Source organism: Schistocerca piceifrons, chromosome 2, assembly GCF_021461385.2.
Source record: "Schistocerca piceifrons isolate TAMUIC-IGC-003096 chromosome 2, iqSchPice1.1, whole genome shotgun sequence".
In the NCBI taxonomy this organism is placed as follows: Eukaryota; Metazoa; Arthropoda; class Insecta; order Orthoptera; family Acrididae; genus Schistocerca; species Schistocerca piceifrons.
The window spans coordinates 42898542-42926157 of NC_060139.1; the positions used below are offsets into that span (position 1 = coordinate 42898542).

At 39.4% G+C, this 27616-nt stretch overlaps 1 protein-coding gene across 1 annotated transcript in view; it reads left to right on the plus strand.

The window, feature by feature from the left end:
• LOC124775134 (serine protease snake-like) overlaps positions 1-27616 on the plus strand; it is a 284183-nt gene that overhangs the window by 18547 nt on the left and 238020 nt on the right. Inside the window, exon 3 of the mRNA XM_047249974.1 lies at positions 7994-8136. Coding sequence (XP_047105930.1) covers positions 7994-8136 — 143 coding nt within the window. The remainder of the gene's footprint in view (positions 1-7993; positions 8137-27616) is intronic.

The following is a 27616-nucleotide window of genomic DNA, read 5'->3' on the forward strand; positions in this document are numbered from 1 at the left end:
GACACAAGTATTGCAATAAATGGTATGTCGAGTGTAGTTCTAGAAAGGTCTGCTAATGGATATTAATAAATGGTTTAAAGCCAACTCACTGACATTAAACTTCGAAAAGACTCACTATATGCAATTCAGAACCTGTAAGAGGTTTCCACCCAGCATATGCATATAGTATGAAGAAGAGCAGATAGAAGACGTTGACAGTCTTAAATTCCTGGGATTACAACTTGATAATAAATTCAGTTGGGAAAAGCACACCACAGAACTGCAGAAACGCCTTAACAAATCTGTATTTGCAATTCGAGTGTTAGCAGACATAGGCGACATAAAAATGAGAAAGGTTGCATACTTTGCCTATTTTCGTTCCATAATGTCATATGGTATAATATTTTGGGGTAACTCTTCGAGTCAAACAAAAATTTTCAGAGTCCAATAGCGTGTAATACATATTATTTGTGGAGTAAATTCACGGATGTCCTGTAGAAACCTCTCCAAAGAACTGGGTGTACTGACTACTGCCTCTCAGTATGTTTACTCCTTAATGAAATTTGTCCTAAATAATATCTCTCTTTATCCAACAAACAGCTCAGTTCATACATACAATATCAGGAACAAAAATGGTCTGCACAAGGACTTAAAAGCACTTACTTTAGTTCAAAAAGGGGTCCACTACTCAGGAACAATCATCTTCAATAATTTGCCAGCAAACATAAAAAATTTAGTTACAAATAAAGATCAGTTTAAAAGGAGCCTGAAAGACTTACTAGTGGCCAACTCCTTCTACTCCATTGATGAATTTTTTAATAGAAACAAATGATGTATTGTACATATTCATACTATTAGTATTGTTGTTTCAGCATTTTTTTTTTTTTTTTTTAATTGAAAATGTTCCACATTCATGAGGATCTCCTGAACACGGATCTACGAAACGAAAAACTAATCTAATCTAAACTGATTACTGAAGTAATACTAACATAATAAATTTCTTTCTGGTAAATATTCCTTTTCCAGTTACATAGTAGATCTAATACATGTCAAGGACAAGGTCATGACAAAGTATTTTCATACTTGATAGTAAACCAACGTCTATCCAGTGACTCTCACGTAATAGGTATAGTAACAGGACCAACCAAATGAGAACATAAATATAAGGCTACAAACAGTCTGACCTAATTTTAATCACATCCCAGTTGTAAAGTAATAGTATATTGCTTTAACAACACAGATATCGTAAGTAAACTTCTCACCAACTCTAAACATTTTCTCAACTTTTCACAAAATCACCAGCACAATGAGAGTACAACATTATCAACACAATGAAAGTATCATATCCACAACTACATTATAACTGTACAAACATGATAAGTAAGCATAATTGTTCAAACATGGTGCATTAAGTGCCTGTGTTTTCACATATTTTTGATAGAAGTTTACTAATCCAAAATAAGATTTTAAATCTTTTTTTATTTCTAGGTTTTGGGAATTTTGCAATGGCCTCAATCTTTTCTCCACCAGGCAAAATCCCTTTTTCATTTATTCAGTGCTCAAGAAATTTTAATTCTTTCATTGCAAACTTACATTTTTCTAATTTCATAATCATACCCCCCTGTCTCATCTTCTCTCCAATTTCCTTTAAAATTTGAATATGTTCCTCCCAGGTGTTACTTGATACCAAAATGTCATCCACATAAATAATTAGCTTTTCTAAGAATTCTTTACCCAAAACAAAGTCCAATCCCCTAATAAATTCTGCTACAGATAATTTAAACCAAATGGTACAACACAATATTGAAAACATTTCCCATTAAACAAAAATGCACTGTATTTTCTAGAATCTCTTTCTAATTCAATCTGATGAAATCCAGAAGTCAAGTCAAGGCTAGTCATATATTTTACATTTTCAAACTTATTTAGCATAGTAGTTCATCTATACTTTCAGGGTGGTCAGTTTCTCTCTCCAAATATTTATTCAGGTGTCTAGAGTCGAGCACTAAATGAAAACCCCCATCTTGTTTCAAAACTACCACTAATGGGTTATTGTAAGAACTATAACTTCTTTCTATTATTTTCCACCTTTCCATTTTCTGAAGTTCTCTTTCTACTTCCTTTCTCTTACAGATAGGGATAGCATACAGTTTTATGAAAAATGGGTCATGAGCTTTCAATTTTATTCTACAGTGATACCCTTTTACTCTCCCTGGTTTTATATCAAATATGCCATTATAATCCCACAAAAAATTTTCAAGTTCTCTCCTGTTCTCTGCATTAAGGCTTTCAGTTTCAGATACCTTTTTAGCTACTAGTTTACTGTAATAATTAGCACTACCCTCATCAATACCAAATTCTTCCCCTTCCTCACAATAACCATCACCATCAGTCTCTTGCAACTATCTAATCTGACTACTTAGACCATGATCTTCCATTACAATACTCGTTTCCCCATGAATTCCACTTTTTGGTTCAACAAATGTTATTTTCATGTCACCCCAGATAAAATTTACATTGGCCTTAACAATCCAGTTCATATCTAGTATCAAGTTTTCATTCGAATCATCAAATACTAAGCATCCTTGTATAAATTGTACATCATTAATCTTAAATTCAAGTAAGACTTGTCTGGTAATCAACTTACTGCTTTTTCCTGTTGCCCCTTTTATCCTTACCCCTGTTATTATAAATTCTGTGAAATTTTTATTATTTTTGATCCTGTCTCTTAGCTTTCTCGATATTCCTGCAATTGGGCTGCCCGTATCGAGAAGACAGTTTCCTTTTCAATCATTAATCTGTACTACAAAATATGAACTTACAAATTCTTTACCCATTTCATTGACATCATTTTCAAATAACAAATCCTCTTCTATATTCTGAAAATTCACCCCTTTATCACAATCACTATCTTTTATTACAGATTCTACACATTTATTAATCATATTACCACCAGGAGACTGTTCCATATTTTTCATGGCAATTTTATCATCTGAGTACACACTTTGACATATTTCACTTTAAACCTTACACTTTTGATCACCATACTGACATTTACTACTATAGTCATTGACTTCACTTAGTACTCTCACTAATTAGATCTTCTTTTCCATTTTCACAAACATCAACTGGTAACATTAATCTATCAGGCACTGCTCTACTTGTTTCTAACTCATTACTCGAACACACACCAGAAATTCCATAATCATTCAGCAGCAAATCATCAACTTTAACTTCTACATATACCATCCCATCTAGTTCTGTAAGTAACGTATCATCAACATCATTATCATCATCATCTGATACACTCTCATTAGAAACATCACCATCACACTTAATATTATTTTCAATACCAAACTCATTTCTCTCTTCACACACTTCTTTAATAACCCCAACACTGTGGCTACTCTGTTCTGCCACATCCTCATTTCCCTGTCTATTATCTACTGCAATTTCATCTGGAATTACTCTGTCACTCTCACTTTCATTGCCTAGCACATGAACTTCAGCTTCCACACATACAGCACCAGTATCAGCATTTTCACTCATTTCACAGTCACTCAACATTCTCACTAGACCATACTCATCAGATCTGCCAGGAAGTTTCATATGAGTGTACACTCCACTGCAGAGTGAAAATCTCAGTCTGGAAACGTCCCCCAGGCTGTGGCTAACCCATGTCTCCACAGTAGGCTATCCTTTCTTTCAGGAGTGCTAGTTCTGCAAGGTTTGCAGGAGAGCTTCTGTTAAGTTTGGAAAGTAGGAGAAGTAAAGCTGTGAGGACGGGGCGTGAGTCATGCTTGGGTAGCTCAGTTGGTAGAGCACTTGCCTGCGATAGGCAAAGGTCCCGATTTTGAGTCTCGGTCTGGCACATAGTTTTAATCTGGCAGGAAGTTTCATTCACAGTAATTCCATCTTAATGCTTTCTCGACACTGTGTCACTTTCAGAGAGTGTTTTCATTAACAGTTTTTCTAACCAGAGTTTGTAGTTAAAAGATGACTGCATCATAGTTTGTTGCCAGCCCACAACCCACAAACAAAAAGTAAGTCACTTGTATTGTTATACAAGATTACTGAAAATACTTTTCTCATGAAAGGTGAAATGAAGCGTCTTTTGGTGTTACTGTGGCAGAAACAATGACAGACTGAAACAATTGATCACTAAACTCAGTGGTGACTTCTTCACAGTGACAGCAAACTTTTCATCTACTTATATTCAGTCAAGTATAGATGTATTAGATTTTAACAAATGGGCACAGATTACACAACCAAGAACTATTTTCTCAAAAGAAATAGCTGCCCCTCCCCCCAAGAAAAAAAAAATCCAAACACTTACACTGGTGAGTCATAAGTCTCCTAGTTCTACTCATGTTACCTAGAAGAGAATGATAATCTTATGCTAACTATACAGCACTGTTCTTCAGACATATTTATTATAATTTCATGAGACAAGGCTTTTTTCCAGTACCAGTAGACATGATCATGAAGAATTTGATGTCATATATGAAAATGGATATAACCAAATCACCTCTAATAACAGATCAATTTCATTATTATCAATCTTACAAAAATAACTTACTTGAAACAGGATACTTGTAAAATAGATTCCTTTATAAATCTATTGCCAGTGCCAGATAAAAGGTTTGCTTACATACTTTTCTGCTTCACTGTTACAAATGGCTGAATGGTCACAATTAATATTTATTTAAGATGATGTGGCATGGTCCGCAGTAGTTTTTGTACACCACTCTGGCATTGTTTTCTAAAACAACTATACAACACATAGAGGCGATTAATGAGTCAGACACAATGCTCTTCCTCAATACAAGTTGTTATGTTAGAAAAGGGTGTTCCATTACAAACTCTCACTTACAGGTTCTGAGTGAGCCACCTTACCCAGTGTATACCTCCCTCCTGCTCAATGAAGAATCTGTTAGCTCTCAAAGCTACGTAGTCTGTCCCTTTTGCTTTCACATATGTCTACTGGTGGAACTATACTTTTGATCTTTTAAACATTTTGGAAGATGGCTATTAAAACCTGTCAAGTAATGTATAAAGGCCAGATATCAACCAGTTTCAGTCACAGATCATCTTCACAGATCAGGGTTAATAGAGTTCATGCCACATCATCACATCTGTCATGGCCACATCTCATATGTAAAGCATATCATGAATTCCAATATAACACACAGGACTTCTAAAGGCAGATTAGTGTGTTTGCCTTTAAAAGGCCACCCATTGCCTACAGCATTACATCATCATAGGAATATTTCATTAATACTAAATAGATTCTGAAGACAGTATTGTTCAATTTTATGACTAGGATATTTGACAGTAATGTTCAATCCATGCAAGCTATCATGTAAGTGGTTTATTCTGACCACTGGAGGTCATATTGTGGCAGTCAGTCTCCATTACTATCATCAAGCAAAACTGCAGTGCAACGATCAACTTCCAAGCCACCCCATCCATTACCATGGTATCTGTGGTGAGCCTTGCCACAGTGCAACTATCAATATTGGCAAGCCATTGCTATAGTGGCCAAATATAGCTGTCTCTGCTCTAGCGAGTACATATAAATGCCCACAGGGGGCAGCCTGCGTGCAATAAAACTTACAGCATGCCTGTCATTCTGTTTCTTTTAATTAAATTAATTACGACACAATTAGAATTGTGAAATTAAATTATGTCATTTTTATATTTATTTTTCTTACAACTTCAACTATACCAATCAATATAGCATATCTCATGCATGATGGGTTGACAATAATGTAATACTACAGGCAATGGGCAGAGCTTACAGTATATAATTTCGACAGAAACAGTCTTATTCGGCAGTGACCTCCTCACTAATATTGATCTAGTTCCATCTGCCACCAGCAGTAGCCATAATGGGTGTAACATATTACTTCTTAATCATTGTAGCTTACACGTTAAACATTGTTTAGCTCTATTTTCAACCCTGTATACTGTATATGTATTATTACTGAATGGCAGTGGGGAAAAGTGTGAAGATTGTCTGAGGAAAGGGCTGAATATGGTTGTTAACAAATAAAAAATCTGAAGATGCCATCAAGATTGTTTTTATTTGGTTTTTAGCATTTTATACCAATCGCTGCTTTGCTTACAATCATGTGCGATGTAATGAATACTACTCCTTGCTGGATGGCTGCAGTGTTTCCACTGCAGAGTTGGTAGCCATCTCTCATGCTTTTGAGCCTATTAATTCCTGCACTGGTGAATCCTTCCCCGTCTGTAGCGACTCCTTGAGCAGTTTACAAGCTGTTTATCAGTGTTTTCCTTATCATCTCTTGGTCCTGATGATCCAGGATTCCCTTTTCACCATCGGACAGTGCAGACGCATGATGGGCTTTGTCTGGACCCTCAAGTCATGTTGAGATCCCAGAGAATGAATTCATTGGCAGGCCGCCTCTTGAGATTCGTATTCTGGCACCAAACCTTCAATCAGTATCATGCCACCAAATTCTAAGGATTTGGAATTCTTTGGACTATCCTAACTTATTCAGCCTGCAGTGGACTCTTAATTCTCCACAGTCACTACAGTGGTGTTGGCAGATGATGATTCAGTGGATGACCTGATTTTACAGTTTCTTCGTGATAAAGGTTTTTATCATGTTCTCTAAGGGATGGTGTCAGCTTTGTCAGCCCATTGAAAGGTTGAAAGGCACCCTGTTGCCTCCACTGCTCTGACTGGGCAATGGCTGTCTGTGCTTGGTGGACTCCTCCAGACTTTGCCCTATCTGTTCTTCACTTTCCTTCTCTTTCTCACATGTTCTTGCAGTTTCTGCCTTTCAGGGCCTCTGGCTGCTCTCTGGATTGGGCATCTCACCAGCCTTCCCTCCTTTCCCTCTTTTCTTCTTCTTTGTTTTTTCCTTAGCCTTTGTTAACCTCTGATAAACCTGGTGATTTTCTTTCCTTTTGTTTCACGCACTAGTCCTTTCAATGATTTGTAGTGTTGTCTTTTCTGTTCTCGGTAAGCGAGACTGATGACTTCATAGTTTTGCCCCTTTAAACATTAACCAACGAATTGAGTTGACTGTTAGATTTCAAGGACAGTGATTTGTGAACTTTACTTGATAACTGTGTCAATAATTTACTTGCTACATGTTAATAATTGTGTTTAATCACTTAAGTGCTAGGTTATTGCACTCAGTCACATTATAGAACATCAACTGAGTGTAGTACGTGACTAGCTGTTTATCGGTGCATAAATTACAATAGACTACACTTGATCTGGCCGTAAACAGGAGTTCATTCAGCAACTGAAGTGCAAGCAAAGTGTTTCAACTGTAAATCCTTTGTGGGTCACATTACTTGTAATATACTGGCTCCACCACCAAATTCTCAGCCAAATTTGGTGGAGGTGCTGCTACCAATGGCATATTTGCATAGGTAAATATGGTTATAATTCAGATTCACTGCAGGAGCCAAAGGAGAATATTGACAAAATGCTTTACAGGAATAAAACCAATCTCACAATGGACAAACATAAAATATGGTGACCCAGCACCAGAAGATCTGATGACAAAGATACAGTTCTCCAAAACATGTAGTGAGAATAATAATAAGTGTACAAATATAACTGTTGTTCTACAAGGAAGAACAATGTGGTCTTCTTTGCAACAAGCTAGAAATAGATCATCAATTTTATATAGTGTAAGTAAGGAAACTGCAACCCTTTTCAGAGTTAAACTTTCTTCTTAGTTTCACTGTGTTAAATTTAGCTCACATAAATAGTTGATAGCAGTTAGTAATTCATTTCATAATGGCTGCTTCACTACATTTGTTTATACCTTGATTATGTGATTGTGAGAGCATAATGAAGGAATGAATGAGTGTCTGAATAGTACAGTTGCCATAACAATAATAGATATAATGCATAGAAATATTTGAAATCAAGGAAAGCAATATGATATTTGAAAATCAGTGATGGAATACAATTTACATCTGTGTCCCATTTTCATATATTAAGTTGGATTTTTTATTCCTACAGAAAGCCTGAAATAAAACAAAATGGAATACCTGAATCAACAACCAAACCACCAAACAGCAGCCTTGGCTCACAGTTCCAGTCTCCCTCTACACAATTTGGTAACACTTCAAGTCAGCAAATGAGGAGGCGTATTAGTGAAAAGAGTAAGTTCAATTTTTCTTAAGGTTTTTGAATTATCAGTTGTTGCAGTTGACTTACGGACTGACTGACTGATGGTTCTATCTATCTATCTAAGAAACAACTTACATTATATGCATTTGAAATCACTATGGCTTAAAATTTATTTCTGATGCAGTAAATGGCAATCAATTTTTTTAAAATGTAATTATATTTCTTTTTCATAGTTTTAGCCTAATTATTACTTCTATCTACAGTTACATAGATACTCTGCAAGCCACAGTACAGCTCATGGTGGTGGGTACCTTGTATCTTTACAAGTCATTTCCTTTCCTGCTCCACTCACAAATAGAGCAAGAGAAAAAACAACTATCTATACACTTTCATATGGGCACTAATTCCTCATATCTAACTTTCATGGTACATACATGCAATGTGCATTGGTGGCAGTAAAATCATTTTGCAGTCAGTGTCAAATGCCAGTGCTCTAAATTTTCTCAAAAAGAATGTTGACTTCGCTCCTGATATTCCAATTTGAGTTCCCAAAGCAGCTCCTTAACATTCTTTTTCATCAGACCTACCAGTAACAAATCTAGCAGCCTGCCTCTGAACTACTTCAATGTCTTCCTTCAATCTGACTTGGTACAGATCCCAAACACTTGAGCAGTACTCAGGCGTAGCTAGCACCAACATCCTATATGCGGTCTCCTGGACAGGTTAACCGCTATTTCCTAAAATTCCCCTAATAAACTGGTCAGTCAATCACCTTTCCCACCACAGTCCTTACATGCTTGTTCCCTTTCATATTGATCTGCAATGTTACACCAGATATTTCAATGATTTGAGTGTGTCAAGCAAGACACTAGTAATACCACATCCGAACATTACAGGTTTATTCTTCCTATCCATCTGCATTAACTTACATTTTTCCACATTAATCAAGCTGCCATTCATTGCACCAACTAGAAATATTGTCTAAATCATCTTGTATCTTCCTACAGCAACTCAATTTTGACGCCTTACTGTAAACTACAACATCATCAACAAAGAATCAAGATAGCTGCCCATCCTGTCCAGCATATCATTAATAATTTATGTGTATGGGGAACAAAAGTGCTCCTGTCACACTTTCCTGAGGTACTACTAACAATATCCTTGCATCTGATGAACACTCTTTATTGATGGCCATATACTGGGTTCTATTGTTAAGAAATCTTTGAGCCACTCGCATATCTGTGAACTTAACCAATATGATCATACCTTCATTAGCAGCCTGCAATGGGACACCATGTCAAATGCTTTCCAGAAATCTAGAAACATGGAATCTGCCTGTTGCTCCTCAGCCATTGTTCACTGTGTATTGTGTGAGAAAAGGGAGAGCTAAGATTTGTATGAGTGATGCTTTCTGAAACCATGTTGGTTCATGGACATAAGGTTATGAGTCCCAAGAAAGTTTATTATATCTGAACTGAGAATATCTTGAAGGATTCTGCAGCAGACCAATGTTGGGGATATTGGTCTGTAATTTTGTGAGTCCATTCTTTTACCTTTCTTACATACTGGAGTCATCTGTGCTTTTCTCCAGTCACTTTGGACTTTGTGCTGCATGAGAGATTCATGATAAATGCAGGACTGCAAGGGGCCAGTGCTATAGAGTACCCTTTGTAAAATGGAACATGGATTCCATCCAGACCTAGTGACCTATTTGCTTTCAAATATTTCAGTTGTTTCTCTGTGCCAGGGATGCTCATTACTGTGTTATCCATATGGGAGTCTGTCTGATGGTTAGTGACAGTATGTTTGTACGATTCTGCTGTGTGAACAGTTTCTTGAATCTGAAATTTAAAACTTTGGCTTTTGTTTTGCTGTCTGCAACCGCCATGACAGACTTATCAACAAGGATCTGAATGGAAGCATTAGACCTGCTTAGCAATCTTATACAGGACCAGAATTTTCTCAGTTTCTCTGCCACATCTTCTGCTAAGGTGTGATGCTGGTAGTCATATGCTTTGCACATAGTTCTTTTGACAGACACATGAATCTGTACTAACCATTGCTTGTCAGTTGTGCATTCTCTTCTGCTTCCTCAGCATCTTCCAAATCACATCCGTTATCCACTTACTAGTCACATAACTTTCCAGACTATGAATTCCAGTCTACTTAAACTTTGCTCATAATTCCTCTACATCCATCTTACTGGAACTAAGTGATGTCAGTTCACTGTCTACATGAGATGCTAACAACTGTTTGTGTGCTCTATCTGGTAGAAAAACTCTCCTTATAATGACATTATGATTGCTAATCCTAATTTCTGTAGGACACTGTTGTTTACATCCAGCATGATTGTATCTATAAGGTCTAAGATAGTTCCTTTGTGTGTGACTCCTGAGTTAACTGCTCAATAGTAGTTTTCATAAAACTAGTTCAAAAGTATTTTGAATGACTGTCTGTCTATACCCCCTGCAATGAATCCATGGACATCCCAGTATATACTCGGTAAGTTAAAACTGCCTCCAACTAGCATTCCATGATTTGGGTATTTACGCATTACTGACCATGGACTTCCTTTGAATGACTAGAACTGTCACAGGAGAATCAGGTGGCATTTAACAATTAAGTTGCTTTCACCTATACCTCTTAAATGATACCAGACAATACTTTTGTCAACTGCAATACCACAAAGATAGATTAGAGGCCATAGGAGGCTATGGCCTCTGGTCTGTCTTTGCTATATACTTTCCATGACTCTCTGAATATCTCAGCTCTCCACTTCAGGTTTTGAACCAGCTCTTGGTCCGAAGAATAATATGAGCCTCAGAGCTTTCATGGAGACCAGTAAATTCAGGAACTTCATTACAAATACTTCAGCAGTTTATGATATAATTTTGACAGTCAAATGGCTTTTATTGTGAATGCTGTCAGGATCACCTTGCTGTTTAGTGATTGGGGAGTGTTCATCAGAGCATTTCAAACTACCGTCTAGCCTAAAAAAAAAGCCTCACGTGCACTTCACATGTACTCTGCTACCCGAGTAGCTGCTTCTTTGTGCAGCACACTCCTGACCTTTCAAGGGAAGTCGTACAAATAACCACATGATAATGCAGGTCTAGGAATCTGAAGCCAAGGCATCACAGAGTTAATGAAGCCTTTGGCTGAGACCCTTCTTGTGGTCCAAATCAAACATTCCCGATCAACTCTAGGAACAATGTGCAAATTGTAAGCTCTACCTGCACCCCACACATTGGGCCAAAGGTCTACACCACTTCCACCAGCTGCCTGTATGAACTGAGGATGATCTCAGAACCCATACAACAGGCATCATTGGTTTTGATGTGAGGCACAACGTGCAGACGATTGTACTCTGCATGCTCAATAGCCGCAGTGAACCCCCCTCCACATCTCAGATGAGGTCCCCCAGCAGACATGCGGAGTGTACATTGGGTTTCTTCCAGTCCTGAACACTATCTGCCTTAAGTTCTCCATAATGCACCTAACATTGGAGTTCAATAACTAGTAAACCCTTCCCCCTCGAGTGCCTGCTTGCACCCTTCTGAAAGACTGATGTAGTGGCCACCTGCCCACTCACAGAGAGAATAGACAGGATGAGGCAGCCAGTCTTCACACTGGTGCTCCATCTCATGCATTATGGATGTGTTACCACCCGCCACTCAAACTGCTGTGAGGGCAGACCCAACGTTGGGTGCACTAGGAAGTGTCTTGCAAGCAAAGCTTGTGGTCAAAATAAGTGGTACCTACGGTGTTCTATGTAATGAGCCAGATTCTCCATGCTACACCTTGAGGAAGCAGCCTAAAATTGACTGAACATGGCCAAAAGCACATTCAGCTGTCTACAAACTGCAGGTAGCTGCTCCTTCACCCACACACGTCATACACACATCCTAACCATCCTGACAAGACTAATTGAAGAAGTAAACTATGAAAGCAGACCGAATTGTAGATATGCAACTTGCTACCCTCCTGATGTGTCATCATTGATGCTGATGCATTAATGAGCTATGTAGCTTGCTGTTCGGTGAGCAAATACACATTATAAACAGTACTTCTTATAGCAAGTAACCTGTTTTATGTTTTAATTTAGGCACTCCATTACCCTGTAAAAACTTTTATTTTGTGAATAATGTTTGTTTTGTTTTGATGGGGTATACAGTATCTATGTCTTTTATATGTTGTGGTAATTTATTATATAATATAATGACATTGTACAATTACCTCTGCTGAGTTTAATTTTAGTTTTATATGTCCAGAAACAAATTGTAGCAGTTTCTGGTTTTATAATCATGTACTAAGCAATTTTTAACATAGTGGTCAATATTTTTTGACATACATAACACTGTCAAAAATGTGTTCACAAAGTATCCTCAATATTTCAAGCATTTAAAAAGTTTGAGGCAGTGAGCCATGTTTCTACTCTTTGTCATTAGTGCTCTTTTTTGCAGGCTGAATACAGCTTCAATATATTTTTCTTATTTGCTCCCCAAAAATGATGCTATAGCTAATAACAGAATGAATACAAGCAAAATACTCTGATCTGGTACGTGAAATATTACATACTGATGTAATAATTCAGATAGCACAGCATGCTGTAGAGATTCTATTACTCAGCATTTTCACATGTTCTGCCCACCTTAACTGACAGTCAACATATATTCTCAGAAGTTTTGTGCTTTCCACACATTGTGTAACTTCATTATTTAATATTAGGTGGTTGTAGTCTGGCTATTTGTTAGAAGTTTGTAGTGCTTTTTTCCGGTATATTAAGGGTGACTTTATTGTTTATTACACATTCATATATGTTGCTAAGTGTGTCTTCAGTTTTCTCTCTTAGTGCTCCTAGTAATCTACCAGTGATCAGTACATTAGTCATCTACAAACAAAATTGTTTGACCATACTTGATATTTTGTGAGAAATCATTTATGTAATAAGAAACAGAACTGAACCTAACACATACCATGCAGTACCCGTGTTTTTATGTATTTATGATCATAAGTATGTTTTTTTCAATATATTTGGAGCTACTTAATACATATCTAATTTCACTTGACTGCACTCTGTTTTATAGGAATGACTGGAATCACTTTTTTCACCCCCCCCCCCCCTTATTCACAGTCCATCTAGATTATTTAACAATTTTTTGTGCCCAACTGTTTCAATGCTTATGTTAGTTAGAAGTATATACCTTTTGTATATTTTTTGCTACATAAGCTGGTGTTGATTCAGTAACTTTTCCTGATCGGAAACCAAACTGCTCAGTGGAAAGGAGGTCATATTTATGTAAATAGTTCATAAGTCTATCTTTTATCTTAGTTTCTATTATTTTTTCAAAGCCAGAAAGTAATGAGTGGCATATAATTTTCTGTATTTTCAGTGTCATCTTTTCTGAGGAGAGGCAGTAATTTAGCATATTATAAGTAGTAAGAAAAGCAACCCTGTTGTTAAATGATCTATTTATAATGTCAAATAATAGTGATGTTAGGTTCTCGATACAGTTCTTAATTAGACAAGTTGGTACTTCATCCTAACCCACAGAAATTTTGTTTCTCCATTTGTAAATTGCTCTGTAGACTTCCTCCTTCATTGTGGGCAGTAATACCATCGAATGCAGTTCATATCTGTTTAGCTTTGTGACATAAGTGGCTGTTTGAATTTCTTCCTGCAATTTTCTTCCTAGACTGTTAATGTTGTTGTTTACCACAGTTGCATTATATTGTCAAAAATGCATTATTTTTGTTGTCATATAGTGTTTATGTACATAGTATGCCAAATCGTTTGAATCTTTTAATAGAGTGCATTTGTCCTTGATTTTTACATTTGATTTATTCAAATTTCTGGTACCTGCTTCCTGCTTCACAGACTTCCATACTGCTTTGTTTTTGTTTTCAGCACAAGTATCCATTTCGAATTATGAGCTATCTTTGCTGCAAGCAGCATTTCCCTGTATATTTGCCTATACCATTAATAAAAGTATAGAAGAGTGGATTACATGGGCTGTCTTTAATAGACTGATGTACTTAGTGTTTGAGACAATTTCTTTGATGCTTATTGTCATCCATTTGTTTTGTTCCACTGTAGACAATGGAAATAATATTTTAAGAAAAATCTCTTCAAATTTTTGTTCGAACAGAGTCACGAATTTTTTAAATTTTGATTTGCATCTACTTCTGTGCATACTGCTTCCCGTGTTTGCTCTTCTGTTTGTTTGATAAACTCATGACTTTTTGGTTTATAGAATATCCATCTGCATACATGCATTTTCTTTGTTTTTACTGCAGCTACTTTACTACTTACAATGTGACTGGAATGGTCAGGTAATCCTAGATCTACTACATCCACACTACAGTTTACTTTACCTGAATTTGTCAACACATCATCAATAGCTGTTGCTGACTGGTCTGGTAATCTTGTTGCACTAAATTGAAACTTTGAGTGATGCTTAAGAAAATGTTACAGGTTGCATCAGATTTATATTTATATTTAAGTCTCCACATATCAGGAAGTTGCCCTTTGCAGTGGATATTATATCAAGAACCTGATTTAGTTTATACAAAAAGATATTATGGGTTTCTGGATATGGATCATAATATATGTAATAAACAGTTCCCAAGGTTTCTATATACACATATTTTTTACCACACAGACTGATACACACGAACACTGCACGAAGTACAAAGGCAGACTGAATTAAACATGGCGGCTCGTCAGAGCAGTTAATATTCCAAAGATTGCAATTTGTGTGGTGGATGTGACCTATTGATGCCACACAGCCCCTCCAATTGCAGTATGGAGTATGGCCTATGAGACCTGAGGGGTGGTCGTGTTGGTGTCAGAGTCAGCGTGAGTGGTGCGAGGCAGCAGGCACATGACTGGAAGCTCCGACTCCATCGAGTCGGCGTGCAGTCTGACTGGGATGGCAGAGGGCTGTTGGAGTCTACAAAGGCAGCCGTAAGCCTGTGTAGAGAAATGGTTTGCAGGCAATCTTCTGTCATAGTGTCGAACGTCATCTCACCCTTCCAGAGTACTTAAAAGGGGCTGAGGTAAGGGGGTTGTAAGGATTGTCTGACAGAGTCATCCCTGAGCATGATGTGTGAGCAAGAGCTGAGTGCGGTTGGCACATAAGTGTCAGGTGGGGAATGACTGACAGGTGGGTGTAGCTGTCTGTTTCTAAAGTGTGCATGCATCATTCTGGTAAATTCTGGGAAGGAGGGGGAATCCCCGGGATCTTGGGGGAGAATTAGTTCCCCAGGTAAAACCGGGTTTTCGCCGAAAACGTATTCAGAAATCATCCCATGTAAATCTGGTTTAAAGGTAGAATGTAGACCCAGCAACACCCAAGGAAGTGCCTCGGACCAGAGATGGTCGTGGCACCTGAGTGCAGTTTTAAGGGTGCGGTTCCATCATTCCACCCATTACTTTGCATGTGGTAGGCTGTCATATGGATCTTTTTAATACCACGAAGATTACAGACAATTGTAAAAAGTGCAGGTTCAAACTGTCGACCCTGGTTGGTTGTGATGGTGGACAGACAGCCGAACCTAGTGATCCAAGAAGAAACGAATCCTTTGGTCGCAGTTTCTGCTGTGATGATGGGTAAGGGGATGGCTTCCACCCAATGAAACATTTGGTCTGTTGTGGACAGGATATACCTGTGGCCTTCTGACAAAGGCAGGGGACCCATAAGGTCGATACATACATGACGGAAACGTCACTTAGGGATGTCAAACTTGCCGAGTGGTGGAGAGGTGTGATGTCCTATTTTGTTTCATTGACAGAGAATGCAGCTGCGTGTCCATGTTTGACACTCCCGTTTCACATCTTCCCACACAAAATGCTCGGTGATGAGGTGAGTGGTGGCTCAGATGCTGGGGTGGGTGAGATTATGCAAGGCATCGAAAACCTCTCGGCGCAGCTTGGGCGGGAGCAAAGGCCACAGAATGCCCATAGAAGAGTTGCACCACACTTCATCTGAAATGTCAGGGAACGTAGCCTTGGTAAACATGAGCAAAGACTGCAGGTGCATGAGCAAAACCTGAGTGTCCTCATCTGAAGCCTGTAGAGTGGCGAGGTTGGATAAATCGACGATACTTGGAACGGCGTTGACCCGCAAGAGAAAATCAGTGGGGATGTTCTCCATGCCTTTGATGTAGCGTACTTCCATAGTAAATTGAGAGACCAAGTGAAAGAGGCGGAAACGTCAGGGGGTGGGTGTGGGGGGTGGAGAATCCTCTGGCAGGTTGCAGAAGGCATCCGCCAGTGGTTTGTGATTAGTAAGAATGAAGAAAGGAAGGGCCTCATGTCAATGCGGAAATGTTTGACGGCCTCGTGCACCGCCAGAAGCTCTCTATCAAAAGTAGTATATTTCTTCTGTGCTGTAGACAGTTTTTTGGAGAAGAAATGAAGTGGTGAAACTGTGTCACCTTTGCTCTGTTGTAATACTGCCCCGACCACAATGCCACTGGCATCCGTAGTGATGAACAAAGTGGCAGATGGATCAGGGTGAACGAGTATGACTGCATGAGCTAAAGCTGTTTTAAGAGCACTGAAAGCCTCTAGCATGGGTTCAGTCCAATGGACTGGTTTAACACACAAAGTTTGCTTGCGAGAGAGCGAGTCTGTCAGCGAGGCCTGCACGTCGGCGGCAGAAGGTAGATGATGGTGGTAGTAATTTACAGTACCTTGGAAAGTCTGAGTTCTTTGTACGTGGCTGGGGGTGGCAATGACGTGATAGCTTGCACACAGGATTTGTGAGGCTATATTCCATCTGCGGAGACAGTGTAACCCAGAACTGTCACAGAAGACTGACACAGTTGGAATTTTCCTTTGTTGACCTTGACACTGTTGGATGCCAAAGTTCGGAGGATCTGAGATAAATGATCTTCGTGGCCTTCAGTCGATTAGCTGAAAATGAGTATGTCATCCAGGTATTTGAAGCAGAACTCGATTTGTTGTAAGATTGAGTCAATGAAACATTGCCACATTTGTGCCACATTCTTTAAACGAATGGCATGAAGTTGTACTGAAACAAACCGAGTGTTGTGATGATTGCAGTCTTTGGAATGCCTTCCAGTGATATGGGAATCTGGTAATAGGCATGTTCGCAGTCAGTCACACTGAGTATTATGGTGACCAATAACATATGAGTGAAATTGTTTATGTTTGGCACGGGGTAATTGTCCATGACAGTGCGAGCATTTAAACATCTGTAATCACCACACATTCGAAAAGAACCATTGTGTTTGGTGACAAGGTGAAAAGACCAATTACTATCTGATGGCTGTAGATTGCCTGCCTCCAGAAGTTTGTTAATTTGCTGCCAGGCCACATGCAACTTAATGGGGTTGAGGCGTCTAACCTTGTGTCTAATAGGAGGACTGGCATTGGTAATTATCTTGTGTGTCATTCCGTCAGTGATGGGAGAGACTGAGAACTGCACATGATGTTGAGTAACATTCTGACATGGAGTTTTGGGATGAGTGTGGTGCGATGAGGCATAGCCGTTAGCATGAGTGGGAAAAGGCAGCGTGAAAGTCACATGCCTATTATGTGAGCACAGCGTGCGCTTGTTTGTAGAGGTCAGCTGCACGCGCAGCATGGAGTGGAATGGGGCAAGCAACGACTGTCTGTTGTTAACTTTCCCTTGGGTAACCGTTGAATGCCCCTTTCTTTTGGCTCTGCGTGCTAAGTACAGACTCCCCCCCACTTTACCTTTGATGTTGGCTGACGATTCCTGGATGGTCTCTCTGGTTCTCGGTTTCCTCCGGGAGAGTGGTTTTTATTTTCAGTTTTAAGGTTTTCAATCTCTCTCTGGTGTTGGGCCAGGGCGGTGAGTGTTTGGGTGTCTCCCACTGTAGGCAGTGTTCGGAGATTGCCGATTCACCTCCCTGACCGGAATCCTCTTTTCTTCCCCTTTGACTCTGTTTTTATCCTTTTTTTTAAGGCTTTGTTAGTCTTTCTATTCCCATATGTACTTTCTACATTATAGCAGTTGGACCTTTTAAGTCACAGGTGGTCTTGCCTATGCTGCTTCAGCATAGTGTTGGGTTCGTTCTCTTGCCGACTTCCCTCATTTTGTTTTTTTTTTACCAATGACAACGTGACTGCCCTTTTATGTTTTCCCTTTTTCCATTTTATTGTTCTGACTTCACTGAGATGTCCCATTGGCGGAATGGAGCCTATTTGAAACAAGGGACTGATGACCTTGCTGTTTGGTCCCTTAAACCTCAAACAACCAACCAACCAACCAACCCTTGGGTAACCGGCGAGGGTGAGAGAGGCACTGGCGTCATGCAAGGGACAGTGATGGCCATCGAGTTGCTCGGCTGGTGCATGGAAGAGGGGGAATGTTTATCAATAAGTGGGGCAGCTGCCTGCGTAGTAGGCGTGGTTGTGCTGCGTAAGTGACTGTTATTGGAGACACTGTTTGAAACTCAAGGCACTGCGCGTAGTGCGTGATTGGGCAGCACGGAAGTCACTGAACGCGAATTGTCACATGCTTTGAATGTTTTTGAACTAACCTGATGGGTGTTCGAACTGATGCTTAGTGATGAAGTTCGATCCGGTGAAGGAACTGCAGATTGCAGTTTCAACAGCGAGGTGCGGGCTGCTGCGAGCTTGTTTGAAGTGTGAGCAATGTGTTGTTTCAGCTCGTCATTCTCCCAGTGGAGGTGCACTGCTGAGTCGTACTCTGAAAGTAGGTTAGTGATTGCAGGTCACAATGTTGCCCACGAGGGCAGAACACTCGTGAACTAAATCCCATGTTGTGGCAGAAATGGTAAAAGGAGTATGCGTGCTGAAGCATGGTATCTGAGTGTTAGAGAGGTGTTGTAACACTGAACACTGGACTACATTCGGGGAAAGCTTGTAATGGAACAAAATATCCATACCTAGAATAGGTTTGTAAATGTCGGCGGTGTACGAGGTCCACGGGAAATGCAGAGAAGGGGATAGATGCACCATCACTTTCACAGGACTGACAGTTTGTAAAGTTGATGTGTTGACAACTCGTCGGCGACAAGTCGGTAGGAGCCAATGATTGAGGTACGATAGACACATTAGCGTCAGTTTCAATTAGGTCAATTAGATAGACAAACTGCGATGAAACGTCTGTCATGTATAAACTACTGCTTGGCTGAGGGGATGAGTGGACAGAGTGCAATGCTAGGGGATGCCTGTGAAATTCCCCGCAAGACTCGGTATCACTTAGTTCTTGCGGTTGTCATTTTGGTGTTGGCAAGGTTACCTGCACTTCTTGGCCTCAGCCCCAAAAATCTTGTGGTACCAACAGTATGGATGAGTCGGATGTGGCAGTTGTGGTGACTGTGATAGCAGGAGAGACCTGTCCTCATTGCTCTGTTCTGGGATGTAGACCAGGACGTATGGACCGTGGTCAAGTCTTGGTGCTCAGAAAGAGGAGAGAGCAAACGAGTACTGCCTGATGGCGAAGAAGGTGTTGAAGCAGAACAGTCCCTACCCCTGCCTGCAGACAGCCGGTAAATAGGAGGTGTAGTGTCACACAGAGATGGGGGATGAGCTGGGTGTTTCTGGCGCAGGAGCACATACAGCTGATCTGTGATGCATAGGCAAGAACCGTTAGACTCGAAAGAGTACGGCAGTAGGTATATCTGTAGGTAACTTGACAGACCATAGCGCCCACTGAGTGATGTTCAGCGTTGTGTGTTCACTCACGAGTAACCTGAGGCAGCGCCAAAGTTGTTATGGAGTGCGGTCCCCCAGGTGCTCCTTGACTGAATCTTGATTATCAATACCTGTGGTGAGCAGGCAGATCGGTCCAATATCATTTTCTTGGTGAATTCATACTTCAGTGGCAGTGGAGGCATAAGTAGATCACAAATTAAATCCAAGTGGTCGTGAGGGTGTGTGACCGAACATAGGAACTTGGAGTTGTCATCAGTCACTTGATGCAGCTCGAAGAGGTGCTCCACCAGTGCAAGCCATGAAACTGGATTGTTCTCGTATAGGGGAGGTAGCTTGGGTATGCGAGATAAAGGTGGCTTCGGCGTGTCTTGGAAGTCTCTGAAGATGCCCGAAAACAAGATGCGGCAGGCACTAATAATAATAATAATAATAATAATAATAATAATAATAATAATAATAATTTTATTGTCTTTAAGCCATTACAGCAATAGACAAAGTCATACATATAATACAATACAGTACAGTACATGCTATAGAAGGACAGAATTGTTAAAAACTTTACAGTTTAATATCACAGGTCATGAAATCCTTTACATTGTAGAATGGGTTTACAACTAACCAGTCATAAAGTGTTTGTTTGTATTGTTGCTCTGGTAAATTTTGTATACCTTGTGGAAGTTTGTTAAGTAATTTGTGGCCCATAAGTTCATAACTGTTGACTGATTTTGACAGTCTGTGGTAGGGCATATAGATAGAGCTGTTTGTCATAGTGCTGTAACAATGTATATTTGCCCTGCGTTTTACTTTAGGTAAGTTCTTTTTTGTGTAGATTAAAATATAATAAATATATAGGTTTATTACTGTCATGATTTTTTGTTGAGTAAACAAAGGTTTACAATGAGCCTTGTATGGTGAGCCTGTAATTATCCTAATAGCTTTCTTTTGCAGCAGTAGTATATCATGCACACAAGTGGAGTTTCCCCATAAAATAATGCCATAGGATATGATGCTTTGGAAAAATGAGTAGTAAGATACTCTAACATAATTTTTAGGTACACAGTGCATTAATCGCCTTAACAAATAGATTACCCTAGACAATTTACAGCTAATATATACTGTCAGTACCGTGGGAGTGATCGTGTGAGCGGTGAGTAATGAGGACCCGTAAACTGGACTGTAAATTGCAGAAATAGCACTGAGATTGTCCAACTCGGAAATTATGTGGAAGGTCAGCGTGGCAGATGCAGACAGTACTGCGGAAGGAGTGAGTGGTTGTATGATCGGAATGGAGCCCCCCCCCCCCCACTGGGTGGGGGGTGGGGAGCTAGGGGGGGAGATGGCCTGGAGCTTAAAATGGCAACAACGAGAGTTTTCCGCACACACTGGCCACGCACGCTTCATGGTAGGACAACCTGTTGGCAGTCACACTGTTGTAGTACAACGTTGCTGGGTGAAGAGGCTATGTTGGCTGCTATTGTACCCACATGGTTGCGAAACTAGGCCACCGATCCAGTGGTTTGTTGTGGCGAACTGGATACATAAAAATGTCTGTTACTGATTTGTGAGGAAGGTGATGCTGGCATAACTTGGTAATAGTTGACTGCATGTGCATTTTGCACAAATGGTGGTGTTGCACATGGCACTACTGTAACTGACATTGCGGCACGTAGAGGATCAAAGCATGTGTGCAAATTTCAGTCCCTTTGAACTTCATACGAGTGATCGATCGTCACACTATTTAGCAGATCATCCGCTTCACTTTTCACTTGTTGTTGTGCATAATCCAGCAAAATAAAGCCTGAGTCCATTGTTTGAGGTAACTGCATAACACTCGGTCATTATGGAGTTGCTAAAGTAGAGGTTATCTTCGTCGGAGATCATAGATCATTGTCCTTTAGCTGAGAAATAACCGACGGCAGAAGGTTGTGTTGGCCTGGTTGCAAGAGCTGGGCCTCCAAATCTTCATAAAGAATGTTCGGTGGTGTACCCTTGGTGTCAGACGTGAAACCTGTTGAATCTATATGACCGGCGTGGAAGTCACGGAAGATGTAGAACTTTTTTGTCCGGGGCACCAATATGGGATTCTGAATACAAATCATAATGTACATAATAAACAGTTCTCAAGTTTTCTGTATACACATATATTTTACCGTAAAGACTGATACACATGAAGTACAAAGGCAGACAATTATACATGGTAGCTCATCAGAGCAGTTAATATTCCAAAGATTGTAATTTGTATGATCGATGTGACCTATAAACGGCATTATATTAGTGTCTCCACTAGATTATCAGCATAAACATAAGTAATTACTTTATTTACATTTGTATTGGTCCCTTAATTCCACTGCAGTTAACTCAAAATGCTTTTCTTCACTAACTGCACATAGATCTCTTCTAACATTACACGGATAGTTTTTTTTTCACATAGATACAGTCTCCACACTTTATACATGTTCTAATACATGCACAATTTGTAAGACATTAAGATTACATGATTAATTTCTGATTCTTTGCACTAATGTTCAGTGATACAAGCAACATAGCCTTCTATGGACTCTAGTTCAACCTCTAATTGTTTGTTTTTTAGACACTGAATACTTTATTGTATGATTGTTAGTTTATTTTTACTACATTCAGCACTTTCTCTCCTCCTTGTTCAGTTGTCCTTTTGAATGAGTTTGATGTCTCTATCATTTCAAACATATTCATGTATTTCATTTTCAGAGGACATTTTATGTATATCAGTCCCTTCAGACCCTATCAGTTTCCCTTATTTCAAAGTTTTCTTTTGCAAATATCCACAAGCAGTTTACTAAAAGCCATTGTACCTAGTCTATTTAGGTGCATGCCATCCCTCCCCAGACATTTTTTGCTCAGAAGTTTGTTTTATTAAAGTAACATTGCCCCTAGCTTGTCACTCTGTTGCCCAATGTTACTGTTTATTTGGTTTGTGTAAGCATTACTCTCTTATTTTCTGTATAAAAGTGTACTAATTACCACTCTTGAGCCTGTGAACATACTTTAGCTGAGAAAATTAAATTTTGTGGTTTGTTTACAATTTCTTCCTGGCTGCTGCTATGAATAGAATTTGTCCCAAAATGAATTTTAAATCATGGTTTAAATAGAGTATGAAAGACTTTTTTGATAGGCAACTCCTACTCTATAGCTGAATAGTTTAACAGAGACTGTTAAGCCACTTAAGTAAAATCTGCTAGATTTCTGTTTTGACAGCACTTGGTCACAAAAGTCAAGATCAGGTATTTTGTGTATGATAATTTTATTAATAGTGCATACCAATGGTTCACTCTGATTCTGTGAATATTAGCTGTTCCAGTTTACCACATTGTAATCACCTGTTTCGACAATTTCCCGACAAATGATTAGGATAATAAGTATTATATTCAAACGTTTTATGTTTAACTTTCAAACATGGTCAACACCCGCAAGAATCATCTCATTTTCTGGGTCTATGGAATGAAAAGTGAATCTAATCTAATCTTTGAACTTTATCTCAGGATCATTTATATTTTTGTAGTTGGCATGTTTTGTGTTAACAATATTTTGAAAATGTCTGCACATTTGCTGTGATCACATGCCAGGGTGAACAAAATTATCACCATTTGGAACCACCACATTTTCAATATTGAGTTACCAATATCAAGAAATTTATTTCTGTTATCTTGTCAGACAAATAAATTCCATGTTTTTCCTTTTGCTTTTTTGTCACTCTTCCCCAGCTACATTTATTTATGGATTTTCCAAGTGATACGTTCTCTGCATCTTTTCTGCTGCAATTTGTGCATGCTAATATTCACAATTTTCTGTAGCACTTGGCAATGAATTTCAACATACACAGTATGCTGAGTCACTTGCTAGCTGATAATTTGATTTTTTCAAGGATTTAATCTCCTTTCTGAGAGATCCGGTTTTATTGTTTCATCTCTAGACTTTACTGTATACCATAGTTCAGTTGTTTCACACTGTAAACACTCAGAGCAAACCAAGGAAAATCACGACTTATGAATTTTAAACACATTTTTTGTCAAAATGAAACAATGGAAACACCAGGTAGAATTATCAACAATAAAGGAAAAGTCAGATGACTACTTGCCATAAAGATGACATGTTAGGTTTGCAGACACACACAATTGAAAGGACACTTACATGAAGCTTCCGGGAACAGCCATCATCAGTAAAAGAGAGGCACACACGATTCATACACACAGGCAAGCACACCTCAGGCACACATGTCCACAAGCTCCAGCTTTCCAGGCGAGAATGCAAGTATCATGTGGAATGCAAGCAGCAATCTGGAGGGGGAAGAGAATGGGAAGGGACAGCACTCTATGGTTGGGGAGAGAGACAAATGCTGTCTGGTAGAGTGACAGGGATTAGAATGCCCACAGATACAGCCTCAGGTGTTTGTGAGGCAGGGAAGAAAAGGAGAAAACAAGAAGACGAGCAGGAAAAGACAGGAGATATATTGGCAGTGGGTGGCAAATAAACAGGATGGGAGATGATAATGGAGAGGAAATGGTAGGACAGAGGGTACAAATTGTTGGGTTGAGGGTGTGGGGACAATCTGTTACTGTAGGTTGAAGCCGGGATAATCATGGGAGTGGAGAATGTGTAGTAAACATAACTCATATCCGCACATTCAGAATAGCTGGTGGTGGAGGGAAGGATACAGATGGTTTAGGTAGTGAAGGAGCCATTGAAATCGAGTATGTTAGGTACAGCTTCATGTCGAGCCACAAGATGGCCTACTTTGCTCTTGGCCACAGTTTGGATGTGGTCATTGATCCTGGTGGACAGCTGGTTGGTAGTCATACCAATATAACAATGTGTGCAATGATTGCAGCAGAAATGGTAAATGACAAGGCTGCTTTCACAGGTGGCCCAACCAATGATGGCGCAGGATAAATCTCTGACAGGACTGTAATATGAAATGCTGGGTGGGTGGTTTGGGCAGGTATTGCACATGGGTCTTCCACAGTGAAGTAATCCTTGTGGTAAGGCATTGGGATTGGGAGTGGTGTAGGGATGGACTAGAGTGTAGTGGGGGTTGGGTGGCTGACAGAACGCTACTTAATTAGGGATTGAAACTATCTCAGGTAGGATGCCACTCATTTCATGGCATGATGATAGGTAACTAAGCCCTGGCAAAGGATGTGGTTAAGTTGTTCCAGTCCAGAGTAGTACTGGGTGATGAAGGGACATTCCTTTGTAGCTGGTGCTTGGGGTGGTGGGATGATTGCGGGATGTGAGGGGAAATGGCATGGGAGATCTGTTAGCAGACTAGGCTGGGTGATAGTTTTTGTCTGTGAAGGCCTTGGTGGTGTAACAATCTCTTCAGATCATTAGCACTTAACTTAAATTTGTATTTGCCTGGTTCATTGATGATTGATAAGAGCATTACTAAAGTTTCAAGCTTGACAAAACTACTTATTGACATTAGTTTACAATCAAACTGTACAGACTCCTGAGGTAAACATTGACTGACTGACCTTCTCGCAACCTCACTACATTGCTTTATATACAAATTTAACAATTCTTACCATCATTAATTTATTACAAAATGTAGCTTACAATTAAAAACAGACTGATGACCTTAGCAGTTAAGTCCCATAAGATTTCACACACACAATTAAAAACAATTTCATCTAAACTAACTGTTGTTACATTTGTACACGTTATAACTTATAATGTAAAATAACATATTATATTTATCATCTTTGGTTTTACGTGTGAAAATTAATTCACAATCTGATTTCAACAATTATTTTGATTTTACCTTAATTTCATAATTAGTGACTGTATAAATTTTTTTGCTAACATTTGTTTGAAGTATACACATTGTGCTTCACCAGATTGCGTAAATTAAATACAAACATTTGGATTTTGTTGCTAACATTTGTTCGAAATATACACACTGTGCTTCACCAGATTACATAAATTAAATACACATGTTTTCTTAGATACCAGAATTTTGTAAACTAGGGTAGTGTAACAAGAGCATAATTTAAAAGCACCATTAATTACAATGAATTACATAAAAATAAATAAAATAAATAATGTATCAAATTACATCACTGGATTATTTTCATCATGGCAGCAACACCAGCAACCATTATGAAATTGTCTCAAATTGACTGTGGGCTATTTTTCATTCGGGACATAACTGGATGATAACTGTTATTTTCTTTTGAGTTGGACTGAGGTTTTTTGTATTAGCTAATTTACCAGTTGCAGTTATGGTAATTAGAGGCATCAGTTATTTATGCCAACATTTCTACAGCCTCTTAATATTTGTTGCCAAATATTTGTTACTTCAGTTTCATGATTTGATATTCAATTTGGAATATGTATATATTTTTTGTTAATGACAACCATCTATTAACAATCACAAGAATTTGCGTCATTCCAGAATATTCTGTATGTATCTTCAAAGAAAAATTGGTTTTTTGGGCAAACTGAACTGAACAATACTAATAAAAATCCACACAAAAGGCCCTAGGAAGCACTGAATCGAATGATAAATACATGGATTCATGTAAAACAAGGTGGTATCAGACAGTTCATAACGATTTTGGAGGAGGCCGTAACATTATAGTAGGACTCTCAGCATACTGAACAGGGGAGTATTTGTCACCACTGATAGGATACCCTTGGGGTTCCAGGCTGTACAGGAGAGATCTTTTAATGTGAAAGGAATGACAGCTGTCAAAATACAGGTACTGTTGGTTATGGGTTTAATGTTGGCAGAGGTGTGAATGGAGCCATCAGAGAGAAGGTGGTCAGCATTTAGGGAAATGGTGTGGTGGGTTGATGAGGACCACTTGGAGCGGCTGGGAGAGAGGGTGTTGTGATTGTCAAGGAATGGAGATAGGGTGTCTTGGCCCTGAGTCTAGATCATGAAGATACCATGAATGAATCTGAACCACATGAGGGGTTTGTTGCTTTGGCAGGCTAGAAGGGTCTCCTGTAGATGGCCCTTAGAAAGATTTCATAGAGGGTGGTGTGCAGGTGCCCATGGCCGTGCTGCGGATTTGTTTATATACCTTCCCTTCAAGTTAGAAGTAATTGTGGATTAGGGTAAAGTTAGTAAGGTGTATGAGAAAAGAGGTAGTGGGTTTGGAGTCTGAAGGACGTTGAGAATGGTAATGTTAAATAGCAGTAAGACCATGAGCATGAGAGATTTTGGTGTACAGGGAGTTGGCATCAGCAGTGACAAGTAGGGATACAGGAGGTAAATGGGTGGGGATGTTGGAGAGTCAGTGAAAGAATTGGTTGGTATCTTTGAGGTGGGAGGCTAGATTACAGGCAGTAGGTAGGAGGTATTCATCAATTAGGGCCAAAATTCGTTCAGTGGGGACACAATAACCAGCCACAATGGGGCATCCAGGATTGTTGGATTTGTGGATTTTGGGGAGCATGTAGAAGGTGGGTGTGCAGGTTGTCATAGTGATCAAGAGGGAAATGGATTCAGGGAAGATGGTCTGGGAAGGGCCTAATTCCTTAAGCAGGCATTGCAAGATGTATTGGACTTATGGGATGGGATCACTGTTATGGAGTGTATATGTGGAGGAGTCAGATAATTGATGGAGCCTTACTGCCAAATTGTCACTGTGATTCATTATAACTGTAGTTGAACCTTTTTTCAGCAGGTAGGACAATTAGGTCAGGATTTGTTTTGAGGTTCTGTCTCTTCAGTCTTTCTACTGCTTAAGGTTTGTGTTGTGAAGAAGGGACCTGGGGAAGGAAGGTGTGGCTAATTTGGAATTCCTGGAGAGTGAGCAGCAAGTGATTAGGTAGGAGAGGGGGTGGATCGT